This window comes from Pyrus communis, chromosome 12 (genome assembly GCF_041283825.1).
Source record: "Pyrus communis isolate YQ-2024b chromosome 12, ASM4128382v1, whole genome shotgun sequence".
NCBI classification, from domain to species: domain Eukaryota; kingdom Viridiplantae; phylum Streptophyta; class Magnoliopsida; order Rosales; family Rosaceae; genus Pyrus; species Pyrus communis.
In genome coordinates, this window is record NC_142576.1 from 24142447 (window position 1) to 24161598 (window position 19152).

The following is a 19152-nucleotide window of genomic DNA, read 5'->3' on the forward strand; positions in this document are numbered from 1 at the left end:
ATAGAATGGATGACCTCTTGGATAGTCCTTGCGTTACATCATTTTTTTTTTTATTAAAAAAAACATGTGTAAAATGTTAAACTGTCACCATTCATAAAAAAAATGACTTAAATGTAGGCTGTTTAAAAATAGTTTCGTAGTCGTTCTTTTTAAAAAAATAAGTTCATTCAAAGAGAGACAATTCGATTACAACCATTTTTAGTATAATAAAATAAAAAACATTTCTAGCAATAGTGGGTAAATAGGTATTTTGAATGGAGTGTTCAATGCTAGTAACGGCATCAACAAGAAAATTTGCCTTCCGAAAAACATGAACCCAAGATATAGAAGAAAATGATCGTGCAAGTAGTTTGATGTCCTCTATAGTAGTATTTGATTGCTAAGGCGTTCCGCACTTGTTCAAAATTTAATCAATAACGAGTTTGGAATCACCTTCAACACAGACATCACCTTTGACTTTTATTGAGTTTTAAAATTAATTAACGAGTTTTGAATCAATATCTTTTTTTGTTTATATTTAAAATTAATCTTCCTTTTTGCTTCCTGTTACTGAGTTTTTTGCTTTTGGACAGATTGATCCATCTGAGAAGTTGGATCTAGAAGTTGAAGAAATTCTCATGGACATTGCAGATGAATTTGTTGATTCTGTGAGTAATTGAGCTAGTATTTTGTGTTTTGTTTTTTCTTGCACTTAAAAGATATCCCTGATTATTAAGCATGTATGCCTAAACAAATTTTGGGAAGTTAGAATTGCCTTATTTTGTGATACTGGGCCTTTTTGTATGCCGCTAACCATGGCTATTTTTAGCTTCTTCACAAGGAGCGCCTTGCCGTGGTAAGTTTGTCCGGCGTTTTCTTTGCTGTTTTTGTTTGAACTTGGCTGGTTAGAATAATGCATCATTAATGATTATGAATATGTAAAGCTTATTGTTGGGTTTGTCATGTTTTATTTTTGTTTAATTTTCTCCTTCCATAGTAGCAACTGAGACAGCAAACGCTAGGAATCCCACCGGACAAGCCACTGGAAATGCAAACGGTGGTCTTGTTAAGACACCTGCCAATATCATAAGCTCCCAAAACTCTAAAATGCGTGAAGTTGCATAATGACGTGAACTGTTACGAGCAGATTTTATACTAAAAAGGTGTGCCAAATACGATGCTAATATTTGTGTTCAATTATCTTATTATGCTTACTACAAGTTTATGCATGTAGACAGTTCAGGATTTCTTAGTTTCCAGGCCATAATGTCTATCCTGTGATGCTTGTGGAAGTGTTAACGTTGGATGCTACTCTCACTCTTAATTAGCCCTGGTGGTTGGTTAGCCAACAGATTGGTTTGTGTGAGGTTATTAAATGAATACCAGATGTAGAAGGTAGTTCTTATAACTTCTCTCTTCCATTATTTACCAAAAAAAAAGAAAGTCCCTCCTTCCCTGGATTGGGGTTTGATAAATATATCAAATTGTGTTGGTCTGTAATTAGCATCAGGAATTAATTTTCGGGTCATGATGCTTCTGGTCTCGGGTTTTAATTAACAGAGTTCCAAATGGTCAAGCGAGAGGAGCGGTTGTCATGTCCATTTGTTTCTGTACATCACCTTTATCTTCTGCCATTGTTAAATGCTGCATGTGTGGTTTCAACCGTGTGCAGTTTTTAAATACGACGTGAAGTACTAATTGTTGTGCTTCTTTCCAATTGTCGACAGGTCTCTGGCATCGCATACTTATTGCAGGGGCCAAGTTTTGCTGTAAAATTTCTTGATCTGACGATCGAATGAGGAGAATCCTAGCGGCCGAAGTCTTCCTGGAGGTAAGGAACCAGAAGTCTCCCCGGGGGGTTGCATTGAAAGTACGAAGTTCTGCTGAACCTTTCGGATCACTATCAATAGCTCTCTAACCAGTTGTATATGGAAGAACTCAAATTCGTCACTGCAGTTGCATATGGGCAAGTTCATAGTTTTGTATTTTTCTTATCATCCATCTTTACCAATATAGTACAAATTTAGATCGAAATCTCAGTCGATTAAAACCCGATAAATTCCAAAATTCACTTTATTTTTTATTGAATTTTTCTTTGTGGTATTTGAGGGCATGAAATCTGGTCTACTGAGCATGAGACGTGACAAATTGACATGGTTGTAAGATAGCAATGATTCAACATTAGATATCAATTTTTCTTTCATAGTACGTAACATTGAGTGATCCGGAAAACCAATGATTGTATTTTGCATATGCTATACATAGATTTAGTGAATTTTCGCAACTGTTAAGTTCTGCATAAAATTTGTTTCATTGAGTGGTATGTACAATTGTAACTGAACTCTATATTCAAAAAAAATCTTTTAGCACGTTTTAGTGTATTTTATACATCGAGATTTTTAATCGTTAAATCATTGGTAAAACTAAATTATGTTGTTTATGCGGGAAGAAAAGTGGCTTTTCCATGTGTTCCCACATGCTTTTGTCTTTGGCATATAAAAGATGTTGTTAAATCTGTTGATCGGTTGGGACACCACTATATGTACTGGACACGAGAATTTCCTTGTCGCATGTTGGCTGTCGTGCACCCATGTGAAGTTGAAGAGAAACAATTTATATGGTACATGTGTACTGTTATTAAAATTCTAATACTAATGAAATAAAAACACATGATAAAATATATATATACACACACACGCACACACGGGACACCATTGTAACAATGTATACTTGCATATAAGGTTTCCTTGAAGTTTGAGGCTTGACCCAATGAGCACATAACATGTCATCAAATGTTAATACACAGAGACTAAGAAAAGATTAAACACTAGAAAATGGATTGCGCGTGATAGTCTGACATAGTACCACAACTTAATATTGAGTTTGGGACTATTATTAGAGGATATGGCAGAATTTGAAATTATTATAATAATTTAAAAGAGGAAATTTCGAATGTGGTATGTATGAATAGAAACTGAATATCATATTCAATAGGATATTGGACCACCTGCACTGGATACTTGATTATTCAAGTATGAGTAAACTAATCCTAATTTGAAACCCACTCATTGCTTGATCCTTTATGTATTTAGTAAACGCAAGATATGTCAGTAGCATAAATGATAATTCATATTGTGCATACTCATTCACGGTAATTAAATATGTCCTTAGCTTTTAGAAGCATCTTTTAAATTTCAAGAAAAGTAGGCAATTACCTTTTACGACTTGTTTAGAAATGGTACGTTAAAGAAGTTTTTTTAATGTGCAAACCTTAACCAAGTTGATAGGAGTAGTACGTTTCTATACTCACCAATCCTCCCTGTAATTAAAAAAATGCTTGAATTTTTAATCAAAATTTTGTTATGCTTCTAACAAAAGCACTTTCAGCCAAATGACACTTGTGGCTTGTTTGAAAGTGTTTTCAAATGGTTTGAAAGCATTTTGATGAAAATGTTTTTTCAACCAATCCTTAGTAAAAATGCAATTGGATTCTGAAAAAATACTTGAAGTATTTCATGCAAGAAACACATTTTAGTACTTTTGGAAATCAAAGAATATTTTCTCAACGAGTTATTTCAGTTATTTTAAAAGCACTTGTAAACAAGCCAATAATATTCTTTCTCAAAGTTTAGAATATTTAATTTTGTAAGAGTGCATATATTGAGATGAGATGATGCTAATACTTCCACTGGACCTCTGCTTAATTGTAAATTGGAGTCATCTTTTGTACAATGGTGGTGCATTTTTATCGTTAAACAAGATTAAATTTTGAAATTTGTGTAATAAATTTCAAATTTTTTTAATAAATTTCAAACTTATATAACAATAATTAGTGAGATGGTGAGCAAAAATAATTTCATGATGGCTTCATCATGCAATGCTTGTCATAGTGGTGTCATCACATTGTTCAATTTATTTTAATACAGGTAGGTATGAGTGGGGTTTATTTAAAATATACTTTGATTAATGAATAAATAAGAACCAAGACACGATTATTGAAAGTTGAGAATCTATTCTACATGCAGATGCAGGACCTTTAAGCGAAGCTCAGAATAACAACACTTGTGTTGGATGCCTTCGTACCAACTCATATGCACTAGATTTCATCAGAAGTTCGAAGTTAAATGAATTGAATGAAAGTAGTAATAGAATTTGTGACATCCCGTTTTTAATTTTACGATTTTATTAATTTTAAATAAAAGAATTAACGAAAATGCTCTTAAAGGCAAAGGTTATGATTTCTATTGACCATTGTTTAGAGAGATGTATGACCTACTCTTTTAGCATAATTGTGTAATACATGACGATATAAATGTATAGGCGAAAGCAAAATCGAAATCGGAATTACGGTTAGGATTTTACGAAACAATGAATACCGAAGGCAAATTAGTAATTTAATGTTTATAGATATTTTGGGTTGTTTTGTGAGCCACGTGGGGCCCACAGAAGTGCCCTATTGCGTATCCCATTTTCCCCAGAAATCTGGGTCTCACTCTCTTTACTCACCCAATCCCCTTTTGCCACCTCACCACTCAACTCTCTCTCTTCACCTTCTCTCTCAGAACTTTCCCAATCGTCCTCTGCAACCACCGACGCCGAGGCAGCGATCACCTAACCCTCACCAGTTCTCCCTCTCATCTTCATCTCAAACCTCGAGGCCCTCTCTCTCTTCTCCCTGCCTTCACTGCTCAGATGCAGTCAAACCGTGATGCATCCACCATCGGCGGCGATGGGATGTCGCAAGATTCGACAAAAAGTGAGTCGAAAATACCTTGGGGACGAATATCCTAGTTTCTTAGTGTAAATATAAGTGTGATAAGTGATTTTGGGTAGGTTTTTGTACCCGTGTGTTGCAGGCCTTTTCCGGCCACTTTCCGTCCACAATTGAGAACCAAAATGGTATCATTCGAATCCCTACCATCCTATCTTCATTTTGGTTCAATTTTGGAGTGAAATGGTTAAAAATCGAGCTTGAACAAAGCTCGGAAGTTTCCCGGCCAAATCGGCCGGACTCCGGTGTTCTTCTTTGCTGGGTGTAGCGAGCCCAGGTGGGTCAACTTGACCCTATTCGTTTTAATAAAATAAAAAATAAAAAAAAAGGGGGGCCCAAACCGAGAACCGTCCCCGTTAAAGTTAACTGTTAACAATTAGTTGATTTTTTGCAAAATTTTTTCGGAAACCTTCCTAGACTAATTTCAATGCCTCGAGTTCGTTTTTAACATCCATTTAGTGAAATTCTAACGTTTTAATGTAGTTGACCATCGGAGCGTTTTGGTTGACTTTTTAGGATTGACCGTTGACTTTTTCGAAATTGTTCGGGACCCTTCTTAGCGTTATTTGACATGCTGAATCTGAATCTACCACCCGTTTCTCCAAATTCAAACGTTTTAATTGAATTTTACTAATGGGTCTCAATATTATACTTAGGTGCGATTACAATCAGAAACTCCGTCTATCCTCAATGGAACGGCTACGACCTTGCAAGTAACTGTGAGTGGGTTTCTTGTATATAGTATATATATATAATGGTTAGTTTCCATTTATACATTTCATTAAGAGTTTTCTACAATACGCCTAGATTAGTGTGACGTTATAAGATTTAGCACATCGATAGAAATTATGAAGTTATGCTACGTCCTACGAGATGCACAAGTATGCATATTATTATTGATGCCATAATTATATTTTCAGCTATGAATGATATCATGTTGATTAGAATTATCGAGTCACTATGGTATGACTATATTTATGTTATCTGCTCATCGTTTGCTTCACAGATGTTAGTACTCGCCTGAGTTAGGGCTAGGCTTTCACGTGTATGTGCACATCACACCGTGCACTCACTTTGGATCCATTGTAGGTGCCAGTCTAGTCCTAGATTGCTGTAGGCAATTAGGACTCGTATGTGCTGCTCATAGTGCTAATATTCACGTGATTGTAGTACTAGAGCATATATTATTGTTACACTCAGTCATGTTCATGTCAGAATATCTTTGCATCAACTTATGTGTCAGCATGTGTCGATGAGCATTCTTTATGATATGTTTGCTTATGCGAGATTATTTGATTACGGACGTCATGTGCTTACTTACGAAATTTGTGCTGTATTGAATTCTTGAGATTTTGCAGGCTACAGTAAGTATTTTCTTACTATACGTAGTATGTATATTTTGGAAACTATACTTGTTTTACGGCAAGAGGTTATTATGTTTTTAAAAATGTTTTTACAAAGCTTTGTTTTTAGGCACATTCACCCTTATTTTTCGCCCTTCCAGGTTTTAGCGCTGAGCTTTCGTGTCGACGAGGATTCTTGGCAAATCTCGGTATGGGTGGCTACCTTTGATGGTATAATTCTTATCCTATTTTACTGTACTTTACTTAGGCTCTGACATCACGTGTGAAATAGGTTCATTTCCGCTCATAAGCGCACTCTTATATTTAGGCATTTTAGGTTTAAATTTATTCACATTTTCCACATCACTACACTTTATGGCTTCGTCATCCTCCTGGTGTCGGCCAACATAGCTCAATTCGGAGTCCAAGTGGACATTCCGGATTGGGGTGTGTAAGAATTGGTGACCTCTTGAGCAGTTCTTGTGTTACATCCAATTTTTTTAGATTAAAAAAAAAAAAAAACCATCTGTAAAATGTTAAACTGTCACCGTTCATAAAAAATTGACTTAAATATAGACTCTTTAAAAATAGTTTCGTAATCGTCATTCTTTTAGAAAAAATAGGTTCGTTCAAAGAGAGACAATTCGATTACAACCACTTTTAGCATAAAAAAATAAAAAAACATTTCTAACAATAGTGGGTAAATTCCTAACCCAAATAAAGGTATCTTGAATGGAGTGTTCAATGCTAGTAACGGCATCATCAAGAAAATTCGTCTTCCGAAAGACAAGAACCCAAGAAATAGAGGAAAATGATCATGCAAGTAGTTTGATGTCCTTGTATTTGATAGCCAAGGTGTTCTGTACTTGTTCAAAATTGAATCAATAACAAGTTTGGAATCACCTTCAACACATACATTTTTAAAATCTCTGACTTTTGCAAACTTCAACACATCACGTAAATTGCTTTGGCAACAAATATAGTATTCTCTCCAAGAATGCATGTCCCAGCAACATTAAGAGACCCATTATGATTTCTGATGACAAAACCTGCAACCACGTGAGATCCCACCATCGAACCATTAAAATTAATTTTGATTTTGATCCATGGAGCACAAGGGGCTTTCCACTTAATAATTTGAGAACATCTATAAACACTATTGAAATTACAATCTAATTTTGAGAAGCTATTGGTGTTGTCGTCGTTAGCACAGTGTCTAATTGTAATTTTATTCACTTGTAAGTGAGAAATTTTATGAAGGGAGTTTTAACGAAAAACCCACGATACTGTTCATTTTAACAAAAAACCACATTTTTACACAAAAAAGTCAAACATGGTACTATTCACTTTACTCTTTATTTTGTCCTTATCATTAAAACTCAAAGTTTTCAAATCTTTTACATTAGTTTTACTTTTTATGAAGGGACACTTTGTATCCGGTCCTTAGTTGGTATAAATTTTTGACTAAAACCTTATTGTTTTTTACTTTTTGATTAAAGTCCCTATAATTTGTCCACATCAGCATTTACTGTGAATATATTTCTATGTCAGCTTTCTTTTTATTTTACTAAAATAGTTAATTATTGCATTTTTTTATCCCACACTGTGTTTTTATTTCAGGGCTCTTATGCCTCCAACGCCTCTTATGCTTATCGAACTGAATTGACGCATCCGTTCCACCAAATAATCACGCTCATTTGATTTCCTTCAGTTTTTTTATTTTTGTAACCGCAAATTCCATAATAATCTCACTCAAATTTTCAAATTCATCATTATTATTTTGATATGAATCCTCAATTTCAATTTTCGGCAAGATTTGGGTCAAAATCATATTTTATCCGCGAGCATTCGAATGAGCGCAATTTTTGGCAGGGGAACTTGTTGAATCAACGACCCTTACGAGCTAAAAATCCAGGTATTGGAACTTCAATGATTTCTGCATGTCCCTTATGATTTTGCAATGTTTTTTTTTCCAGTGAATACCAAGTGTTTGTCGAAATGTTTGAATGATAATTTTGAGTACAATTCAATTGAATTGCATTGTATTCATGTTTGACAGTGTGTCCATGAGATATTAACAAGCAGGGGGGGTACAAACTATGAGATATTAACAAGTAGGGGGTTGCAAACTAGTTGGGCAGGGGTACAAACTATGAGATATTAACAAGCAAGGGTACAAACTAGTTGGGCAAGGGTACAAACTATGAGATATTAACAAGTAGGGGTACAAACTATGAGATATTAACAAGTAGGGGTACAAACTATGAGATATTACAACTCTTATTAATTTCCAACACAGCAACACATGAACCATTGGTAAAAAATGTACACAATGCGATTGAATTGTACCCATGCACAATATAATAGAGAAAAAGACTTATTCAATATTTTTTATAAACAGTTTCTATGCATACAAAAATTTCATATCCGAAATTCTCTTTCAAACATTTCGACAAACATTTGGTATGCACCATAAAAACACTGCGAAAACTACAAGATACATGCTGAAATCATTGAAGTTCCCCAATACATGCCAAAAAAATTGTTAAAGAATCATTTTACATATGCAAAACCAATTGTGAAAACAATATTGCACTACCTGTAAATATGGGTACAAAAATTATAAACCCAAGAATCCACCATTACGGACAAATTGGTATAAACGAACTATGGTGCAAATTCAAAAAATGAAAAAATACCTCGAATTTTAGCTTGGAGTTGTTGTTGATTGTTCAAGTTACTCTGCAAAAAAATGCGCTCGTTCGAATGCTCGTGAATAAAGTATGACTTCGAATCAAATCTTGGCGAAACTTGAATTTGAAGAATCATATCAAATATAATAATGATGGATTTGAAAAACTGAGTGAGATTATTGTGGAATTTGTAGTTACGAAAATAAAAAACTGAAGAAATCAATTGAGTATGATTATTTGGTGGAATGGATGCGTCAATTCAGTTTGGTAAGCATAGGAGGCGTTGGAGGCATAATAGTCGTGGAATAAAAACATAGCTTGGGATAAAAAATTGCAATAATTAACTATTTTAGTAAAAATAAAAAATAAATAAAAAAAACTGACATGGAAATATGCAGATAATGAAATACTGATGTGTACAAATTTCAAGGACTTTAATCAAAAAGTTAAAAGTAACAAGGTTTTAATCAAAGACGATCAATAATTAGGGACCGGAACCTAATTTCCCCTTTTAGGAATGCCAAACCAAAGAAGGTAAGAATAATTAGATTTTGATTATAAAGTGACCAAATCCAGATGGCTGCGTGGGAATGTCAAATAATACGTGTAAAAAGCAAATAATTGATATTAATTAATTAATATATAATGATAAAGGTTAGCGACAATAAATAGTGCAGTTGAGAACCCTATACCCATTTCTCTTTTGAATTTGACTGCATTGGCTTATAAATTAAGCAAGATCGAATGTTGGGTTAAGATGCCTTATCTTATTAGCATCATAAAAGTAAAAATTATGAATAACTTATTCCGTTGTAAGTAAGGAGTTTGTAATTGAGGTTGTTAATTGTGCAAAATTTTATTTCAATTAAACTTGTTGTCAATGTAAGTTAAGTCAGCTAGTTAGAATATTGTGTTCGTATTCTTACACTTGATCTTTTTAAATTCCTTATTGGATTATCCATTCTGGCATACAAGAATTTCTCATAACATAAAATGATACCTAAAAATTATATATACTTTGTGGGATGAACTCAACCAATCCAAGCACTATGCTAAGGGCTAGTTTAGTGTTGTTGTACTTTTTTTCAAAATTGTTTTTGTTGTGATGTGAAAATCAACCGTTGTTAAAAAAAGAGAGGAGAAATTAGGTTCTTATCCCTCCTTTTACTACTCCATTGAGTAAAACCGTATTCCTTTTCAATTTTTTTATCAAGGACCTTGGGTATTAATAACATCATTAATTATTTCAATAGTAAAATATTTTTTATTTCTAAATATATTCATTTAGTGTTAAAAATGTTACAATTAATATATTTATATTTATGGCTAAATTTTTTATCATATATATTTATTTTTAGTTTGTACCCATTTTTAATTTGTACTAATTTTCTTTTCAGTTTTAATTTATACCCATATATTAAATTCTTTTTGTGCCCATATTTTTTAAACTTTTATTTGTATTTGCACCCTTATTTTTTTTATTTATTTGTACCCATGCTAATTATATGTACCCATTCATGTAGTTTTTTTTTTAATTTTAATCTTAAAATGTACTCATTCTTAAATATATCAATTTATTATATGTAAAATGTATTATTTTTTTTATATAAAATCTAATCTGTGACATCCCACATCGCCCAGGGGAGTGATCCTTATATGTATATTCCCATCCCTACCTAGCACGAGGCCTTTTGGGAGCTCACTAGCTTCGGGTTCTATCGGAACTCCGAAGTTAAGCGAGAAGGGGGCTAGAGCAATCCCATGATGGGTGACTCATCGGGAAGTTCTCGTGTGAGTTCCCAAAAACAAAACCGTGAGGGAATGGTAAGCCCAAAGCGGACAATATCGTGCTACGGTGGTGGAGTGGGCCCGGGAAGTGATCCGCCCCAGGGCGGGATGTGACATAATCAATTTTTTTTTTTTCTAATCAATTTTTAAACTTATATGGGTACATTATTTTTTCTTTGATTTGAAAATATATCCATGTCAAGTTTAATTGAAGAAATTTACTGATGTTATTAAGCCTAATATCTTTTTTTTTTTTTTTTTGGTTATTTTGAAGAATGTACCCATGTTTTGGTACAATAATTTTCTGGTTAATTTTTTTTATTAATGTACCCATGTTTACACACACACACACACACACAATAGTATACTTATATTTTAATATTTTTAATCACACAAAATATGGTTTTTTATTTAAAATCTCATTAATATAAACAACTATAAATTTCAATTTTTAATTTAAAAAAAATAGTAACATACATAAAAATAAATTATCACATTAATTTCAGGGACTTCGATCAAAAATTGAAAACCAACAAGGTTTGAGTCAAAGAATATTCATAGCTCGGGACCGCATCCAAAGTCTCCCTAAAAAATTGCAAGTAAGTGTTTAATAAACTATGGGGTGTGATATTCACACACTCCATTTTACTTTTCACACACCCTTCTAATTTTCAGCTGTCGGATCGGATGAATTAAAGAAAATCAACGGATAGAAATTAACAAGGGATGTGTAAGAAGTAAAATGGAATGTGTGGACAACACATCCTAAACTATAGTGCTAAAAGTGATTTTAGCAAAAGCGAAAAATGAGGGTAGGATTGTTAATATGACAGTTTCATTTATTAATATAGTTCATCTGCCTCCAATGCAAAAGCGTGTTTTTTAGAAAAATGTGAGAGTTGCTTATACTTTCTGCTGTTTTAGATCCATGATTTTGAAAGGAAAAAAAAACACTTTTTTTTTTTTTTTCATTTACCAAGCACAATTAAGGCGCCAACTCTTTTAAGAAGTTGCTTTTATAAAAGGGAACTTTAACGAAAAGCTCTCGGTACTGTTCAGTTTAGTGAAAAATCATATTTTTACACTAAAAAGTCAAAGAATATTTTCTCAAGAATCACATTCAAGTACTTTTGGAACTCAAAGAATATTTTCTCAACGAGCTTTTTCGGTTATTTTAAAAACACTTGCAAATGAGCCATTAATATTCATTCTCAATGTTTAGAATATTTAATTTTGTAAGAGTGGATATATTGAGATGAGATGATGCTAATACTTTCACTGGACCTCTGCTTAATTGTAAAATTGAAGTATAATAAAAACGAAGTATATATTGAGATGAGATGATGCTAATACAACCACTTTTAGTATAATAAAATAAAAAAGCATTTCTAGCAATAGTGGGTAAATTCCTAACCCAAATAAAGGTTTTTTGAATGGAATGTTCAATGCTAGTAACGGCATCAGCAAGAAAATTTGCCTTTCGAAAGACATGAACCCAAGATATAGAAGAAAATGATCATGCAAGTAGTTTGATGTCCTCTATAATAGTGTTTGATTGCCAAGGCATTCTGCACTTGTTCAAAATTAAATCAATAACGAGTTTGGAATCACCTTCAACACAGACATCACCTTTGACTTTTACAAACTTTAGCACATTATGTAAGGCAAGTACTTTAGCAACAGGTATAGTATTCTCTCTAAGAATGTGTGTCCCAACAACAATAGGAGACCCATTATGATCTCTGATGACAAAACCTGTAGCCACTTAAGATCCCACCACCGAACCATTAAAATTAATCTTGATTTTGATCAATGGAGCACGAGCGGTTTTCCACTTAATAATTTGAGAACATCTATGAACACTATTGAAATTACGATCTAATCTTGAGAAGCTATTGGTGTTGTCGTCGTTAGCACATTTATCTAATTGCAATTTTATTCGCTTGTAGGTAAAAATTTTATGACCGCCAAACCAAAGAAGGTAAGAATAATTAGATTTTAATTATAAAGTGACCAAATCCATGTTGTTGCGTTGGAATCTCAAATAATACATGTGAAAAACAAATAATTGATATTAATTAATTAATAAATATATAATGATAAAGGTTGGAAGCCGACAATAAATAATGCATTTGAGAACCCTATACCTATTTCTCTGTTGAATTTGACTGCATTGGATTAGAAATAAAGCAAGATCGAATGTTGGGTTAAGATGTCTTATCTTATTAGCATCACAAAAGTAAAAAATTATGAATAACTTATTCTGTCATAAGTAAGTAGTTTGTAATTTAAGTCGTTAAATTATTTACTATGTAAAAGGTTATTTTAAATAAACTTGTTGTAAATGTAAGTTAAGTCAGTTAGTCAGAATATTGTGCTCGTATTCTTACACTTGATCTTTTTAAATTCCTTATTGGATTATCTGTTATGGCATATAAGAATTTCACATACCAAAAAATGATAACTAAAATTATATATACTTTGTGGGATGAACTCAACCAATCCAAGCACTATGCTAATGGCTAGTTTGATGTTGTTGTACTTTTTTGCAAAATTGTTTTTGCTATACTGTGAGAATCAACTGTTGGTAAAATAAAAAAAGCATGGAAGTGTTTAATAAACTATAGTGCTAAAAGTGATTTTAGCAAAAGAGAAAGATGATGGTAGGATTGTTAATATGACAGTCTCATTAATTAATATAGTTCATCTGCCTCCGATGCAAAATCATGTTTTTTAGAAAAAATGTGTAAAGTTGCTTATACTTTCTGCTGTTTTAGACCCATGATTTTGAAAAGAAAAATAAAACAATTTTTTTTTTTTCATTTACCAAGCACAATTAAGGTCCCAAATCTTTTAAGAAGTTGCTTTTAAAAAACTTTAAGCAACCCTAAACCGGCCTTTAAGCCTTTTCTTGGATAAATTAAGCCTAACTAAACTAAATCGGAAGACCATTGCCCAGAGAAACTTTTAGATATACTTGAAACACCAAACACGTGGTGTTATAATTCCAGTCAAAGTATAACTCATGTATAACTTAAACACATCAATTGTTTTGTCCAGTCAAAATATAACTCATGTACAAGTTGAACACATCAATTGTTTTGTCCACTCAATTTATGATACATAAAAAATACATCGAGTAACAAGTGTTACATAAACACGTAAATATTTATAATTGAAATTAAAATTATTTATCTCTACATTTGAAGTACCAATTTCGAACCCCCAGAATTTATAGAGAAAAGTTGGAAACCCAATCTATTCTTCCATCTCCTTACCCCGTAAGTATTCTCTTGAAATGAAAATCAACGTTAATTTAATTGTGAGATGACAGAAAGTGGACGAGACGGTCTCTTACCATTTCTCCTCGCCAAACGTATTGACTGGACAAGAATCAGATCCACTTGAAACATACCACCTGGCGATCCCTGATTGGTCACCCAACGAACAAGTCTCCTCACCTTCATCCGGCACCTAACAAAACCAACTTATAAATTCGCCGAGAGGCCTCTCGAGGCAGCATCGCTCTCGTCGTCCCTTCCAGTCCGGCGAAGCTCCAATTCCGGTTATATATATGTGTATGTATATGTGTATGCATATGATTTAATATAATATATCACTCGCATATACATGCACATTATATAAATACTCGCAGGCGTTTCCTCTGGATTGTTATTATCGTTCTGAGAGAGATCAAAGGAAGGCGTTTGTTTATCGAGGGAGCGATGAAGAATTCTCACGACGTGGTGGTCGATGTCGGAGGCGACGGCGTTTTGGCTAATCATCTGAAGCGCGAGAAGCTTATCATTGATACCGACCCTGGAATCGGTGAGTTTTCAGCTTCAATTTGCTTGATATTTTCAAAGTTGAATGCATTAGTGTTCCTATTTCTTGTTTGGTTGCTGAGAAAATTTTCGAGTAGTAACCAGGCTGAAATTTTGGAATTTTTAACTTTTTGATGGTTCCTTTTGCTCTGTTGGTTGCTGAGAAAATTTGCGAGTAGTAACCAGGCCGGAATTTTTGAATTTTGAACGTCGGGATGGTTCCTTTTGATCTGTTTGGCTACTAAGAAAATTTGCGAGTAGTAACCTGGAAATTTTTGAATTTTGGGATGGTTCCTATTGCTCTGTTTGGTTGCTGAGAAAATGCGGGGACAGTAACCAGGCTGGAATTTTGACTTTTGAGTTTTATGATGGTTTGAGTTGTGGAAGTTAGGAACTTTTTTGAGCTGAGCTTCAATGGGGAAAAAAAACTGCCGAGCTAGCCTCCACTGTCTAACTTTCTTTTTTTCGTTCATTAAATCGACCGCATTTTGATGATTTCTATTCTGAATATTTGATTGGTTTTATGCCAAATGGTGATGGAGTTAGCGTGAGGATCTTTAATTATTGAATTAGTTACGTATCCGAAATATGATCGTATTTTGGAGCGTTTCTTTGTCCATGCCTTACTTTTTGATTGGTGATTTTGACTTTTTCATTACCATTTTTGGATAGTGATAGTTTGGAACTGGGAGTTGAGAAGCATGAAGGGAAAGGTTAGTTTTGTTTAGAGTTGTCCCACATCGGAAAAGGACGCTTAGCCGTCATAGTTTACGTATTCTTGGGCCTCCCCCTCTCCTATTGCTGATTGGATGCTCACATTCTAATGAGTTTTATTGACTTATTCATGGTTAATCAGTGAACTTTGGAGATTTGAAAGACAATTGGAACTTAGAGAAACCGAGGAGGAGGAAGGCGTTGTCGGAGTTCCTTTTAATGTACTCTCAATGTCTTAATATGCCCTTGAGGGTTTAGAAACTTCATAAGTTTTACATAGAAATGGGCATTGAATAACATTTACTAAGTAGTTGAATGTTATGGGGAAAATCATTAGTTAAGGAATCCGTAACAGCATTTAACGACTTTTCTTTTCTTTCTCCAACATGTTTTCATGTGTAATACTTTTTTTATTGCTAATCAACAGATGATACCATGGCCATCTTAATGGCATTTCAATCACCGGAGTTGGAAATCCTGGGCTTCACAACAGTATTTGGTAATGTCGCCACAGAAGATGCCACTCGCAATGCCTTGCTTCTGGTACGTGCTCATATCTTTTGATTTCCATCTTCTTGCAATGACTTCGGGTCTGTCTGTCAATCCCATTGTTTTTTTAGTATGTTCATGATCAATTACTGTTCTTAACGTGCAAAAGAATAGTGTGAGATTGCAGGGCATCCAGGTTTACCTGTGGCGGAGGGAAGTCATGAGCCTCTAAAGGTAATGTTCTGATATGTATTCCTTTAGCTGGCCTAGAACTTAGGTTAATCTTCGAGCGTTCCTTTGAACATTACGCCTTTGTATTTGTGCATTGGAATTTTTTTGGCCCTTTTGTTTCATTTAAGCCCTATGCCAACTGCTTTAGTTTTGTAATAAGCTAATAAGTAACTTCATTTTGTTTATCGTAACCATGTTTTATTGTGGAAGTAGGGTGGAAGGCCATGTGTTGCCGACTTTATACATGGTTCTGATGGGTTGGGGAACTTGCATCTACCTCCTCCAAAAACAAAGAAAATTGAGAAGAACGCTGCTGAATTTTTAGTTGATATGGTCTCTGAATATCCTGGTGAAGTTTCTATACTGGCCTTAGGTCCCTTGACAAACTTAGCATTGGTAAGTTAAAGAATCCTTTTTACTTCCTTGTTTTGGTGTTGACCGGAGCTTCTGAGACTTAAATCTTTCCTTGTTATGCGGATGTTTCTTTGCTCAGGCAGTCAAAAGGGATTCTTCATTCGCAAAAAAGGTGAAGAGGTTGGTCGTACTTGGTGGTTCCTTCTTCGCTCTGGGAAATGTAAATCCAGCTGCGGAAGCAAATGTAAGTGCCACCGTGCATACAACAAGTAAAAATAACGCTTCACCAAATTATTTCATGTTTTATTAAGAAGTAACTTTTTTCCTGAAAATTTTGCGGTATTTGTTTTCATCCCTCTTAGGATCTTACGGAGAATCCTATTTCTGACTTGCAGATTTATGGAGATCCAGAAGCAGCAGATGTTGTGTTTACGTCTGGGGCTAACATTACCGTTGTTGGAATAAACATTACGACCCAAGTGAAATTTACAGGTGCAACTTCCAGGCTTCCAGCTTACAGTTTGATTAACTTTCCAGACCATATTCTCATGAGCTATGGAACTGTGACGTCCTAACTGACTCGATTATCGTATTGTGGTTTTAGATGATGACCTCCTTCAACTGCGGCAATCTAAAGGAAAGCATACTCAGCTCATATGCGACACCTGCAAATTCTACAGAGACTGGCATGTGAAATCTGATGGTGTTTATGGTAAACTTAAGATATAGCCCTGTACTTAGCGGTTCAAAACTTCTTGTCTTTCCATTTCTATTTGATGTTCTATCTAAATGACTCTGCCGTATGTTTCAGGGATTTTCCTTCATGACCCTGTCAGTTTCGTAGCACTAGTCCGTCCTGATCTCTTTACGTACAAGAAGGGCGTTGTGAGGGTTGAGACTCAGGGTATCTGCACCGGGCATACACTGATGGATCAAGGACTAAAAAAGTATGTGCAGATTAGCGTGCTCGTATGAATTCTTATTTTACGCAAATCCTTCTCTACGAATCTAATGATTTTACACTGTCACAGATGGAACACAAGCAATCCATGGACAGGCTATTCCCCTGTTGAAGTTGCTTGGACAGTGAATGTGGATGCAGTCCTTGATTATGTAAGAAATCAGTTGATGAAATCGTGAAAGCTCGAAATGGAAGGCCGGGTGCTGCCTTCTCAGAGATGACCAAGCGCAGGCGCGAAGAGCGAGCAATCCTACCACGAAACCTTGTGTTTATTTGAAACTGTAATATGTTTTCTGTATGCTGTTCAGTTCGAATTTCTGTGCAAAACATTCGATTCTGTTGCTATACGATTACGCAGAAGTGTTTGCATTTGATTTTCCGTCTCATTTCGACATCTTTAATTGCTTGGAGGTCCATCCATCCCTGCAATCAGTTTCTTTAAACAACGTGCCTGCACCATCTCTAGTGGTTAGGTGGTGTTTCACAGAGAAGTTCGAGGGAAGATTTATAAGTTTGACGGTTTATCCACTGGTACTACGTTCTGATTATATTTCTTTTCACCCATCCATTTAGTGTATATATATTATTGGGTAAATTAAACAAAACTATCTCAACTATGGATTAAACCACAACTTCATACCTCAACTTAAGAATTCGTTATAATGTCAAACTTCCGTTAACTTTTATGTCAGCTAATCTATTAAATAATGATGTGGTAGGAACGGAGCCTACTCCTTCACTAAGCCCTAGTTTGGTATTGAGGTGATTCTGAAAAAAAAAGTGGTTATAAAAAAAAGTTTGGAGCTTTTTTATGTTTGGTAAACATTCAGCTTCAGCTTTTTTTCACACTTTCGGATGAAAAAAAGCCAAAAACACAAAGCTGTAAAACCCAGTTTTGAAAAACCAGTTTTTTTTTCTTATCTGTTTTACATAAAAGTTTATCAAACACTATAATACTGTTTTTTTTTTCAAAAGCATTTTTACAAAAAAGTTTACCAAACACTCTACTACTTTATTTCACAACTGCTTATTCTCACAGGCACAGCAGAAACAGTTTTTTTTCAAAACACAGCAATACCAAACTACCCCTTATTAGAATAAAAAATTATTTTTTTATTTAACAATTAAATTATTATTATTATTATTATTTTAATCTCTCCCTCTTTCTCCCCAGAAACCTCGATCCTATTCAATCAAAGAACCAAAAGTTCTTTCTAATGATTTAACTTCGCTGCTGCTTACACTTAATCTCGGCTAAAAAATGTGTTCGAGTTTTGATTAAAAAAATCAAAATTTGAACACGTGTGTAGTTGAAATTAGGTGCAAGCAACTTAAAAAATAAAATTTCTCATCATTTTTATTAAACACATGTTGTATTCCCGTCGCAACTAAAAATTTCTCCTGAATAACACCAGCTATTCACCATGTTTAGCAGTGAAGGACCTTCGAGATCCGCACCCCTATTACTAGCATTAACACCGCCATAAAACTAAGAAACTCCCAAAATTCCGAGAAACACCACAATTTGTACCACCGCTTTTCACTGAGCCATTACTAGCAGCAGTGGTGGTTTTGGGGCAACGAATCGGCCACGTTCCGTCGTTCCCCATGGAAAACAAGCTCTTGTTCGTAGCCGGGGTCGCATTCTATAGAGGAACATTGCTATTACTGTTCATCTTACCATTCATAGCCGAGCTGACCAAATCCCCAAACAAATTTAGGGTTTTATTGACGGGCGGTGATCGGGGTGACAGAAACCGCCGGAGCCGTTGATTTCCAGCTTTTCCGAAGATATACCCGACCATGGAAGTCGGGGCGTTGGTCAATCCGGGTCGCGTGCTCTGGGTCGGAGCTGGCTGGTGTGTCCAGACGTGGTTCTGCTGGCGGTGGCGGAAGAGGAGAAAGAAGAGGTCTTGTTCTTCTGGTCGTTGAGCGATTTGGGTCGGCTCAATTCGAGACCCAGATCGAAGTCGAAGTCCAATTCATGGTAATTGAGTTGAAATTG

At 34.7% G+C, this 19152-nt stretch overlaps 1 protein-coding gene and 1 long non-coding RNA gene across 3 annotated transcripts; both read left to right on the plus strand.

Annotated features, from left to right (window-relative positions):
* The first annotated feature begins 223 nt into the window (after positions 1-223).
* On the plus strand, positions 224-2076 carry LOC148692554 (uncharacterized). 2 transcript variants are annotated; one of them, XR_015954333.1, is made up of 3 exons: positions 224-647; positions 977-1142; positions 1707-2076. It is a non-coding gene; the product is annotated as an uncharacterized LOC148692554 (long non-coding RNA). The 2 variants fall into 2 exon arrangements; XR_015954332.1 differs by lacking the exon at positions 224-647 and having other exon boundaries at positions 669-1142.
* An 11697-nt stretch (positions 2077-13773) lies between these two features.
* On the plus strand, positions 13774-17521 carry LOC137745214 (uridine nucleosidase 1). Its single transcript, XM_068485129.2, has 9 exons — positions 13774-14402; positions 15540-15655; positions 15776-15835; positions 16046-16228; positions 16326-16430; positions 16582-16678; positions 16791-16898; positions 16998-17133; positions 17218-17521. The coding sequence occupies exons 1-9, from the start codon at positions 14300-14302 to the stop codon at positions 17324-17326; spliced, it is 1017 nt and encodes a 338-aa protein (XP_068341230.2). The 5' UTR covers positions 13774-14299; the 3' UTR covers positions 17327-17521.
* The last annotated feature ends 1631 nt before the right edge of the window (positions 17522-19152 follow it).

Coding starts and splice junctions, on each gene's coding strand:
- LOC137745214 (XM_068485129.2), top strand. CDS start 14,300: ATGAAGAATTCTCACGACGTGGTGGTCGATGTCGGAGGCGACGGCGTT. Junction 15,656..15,775: donor CTCGCAATGCCTTGCTTCTG/GTACGTGCTCAT, acceptor GCAAAAGAATAG/TGTGAGATTGCAGGGCATCC. Junction 15,836..16,045: donor GAAGTCATGAGCCTCTAAAG/GTAATGTTCTGA, acceptor TTGTGGAAGTAG/GGTGGAAGGCCATGTGTTGC.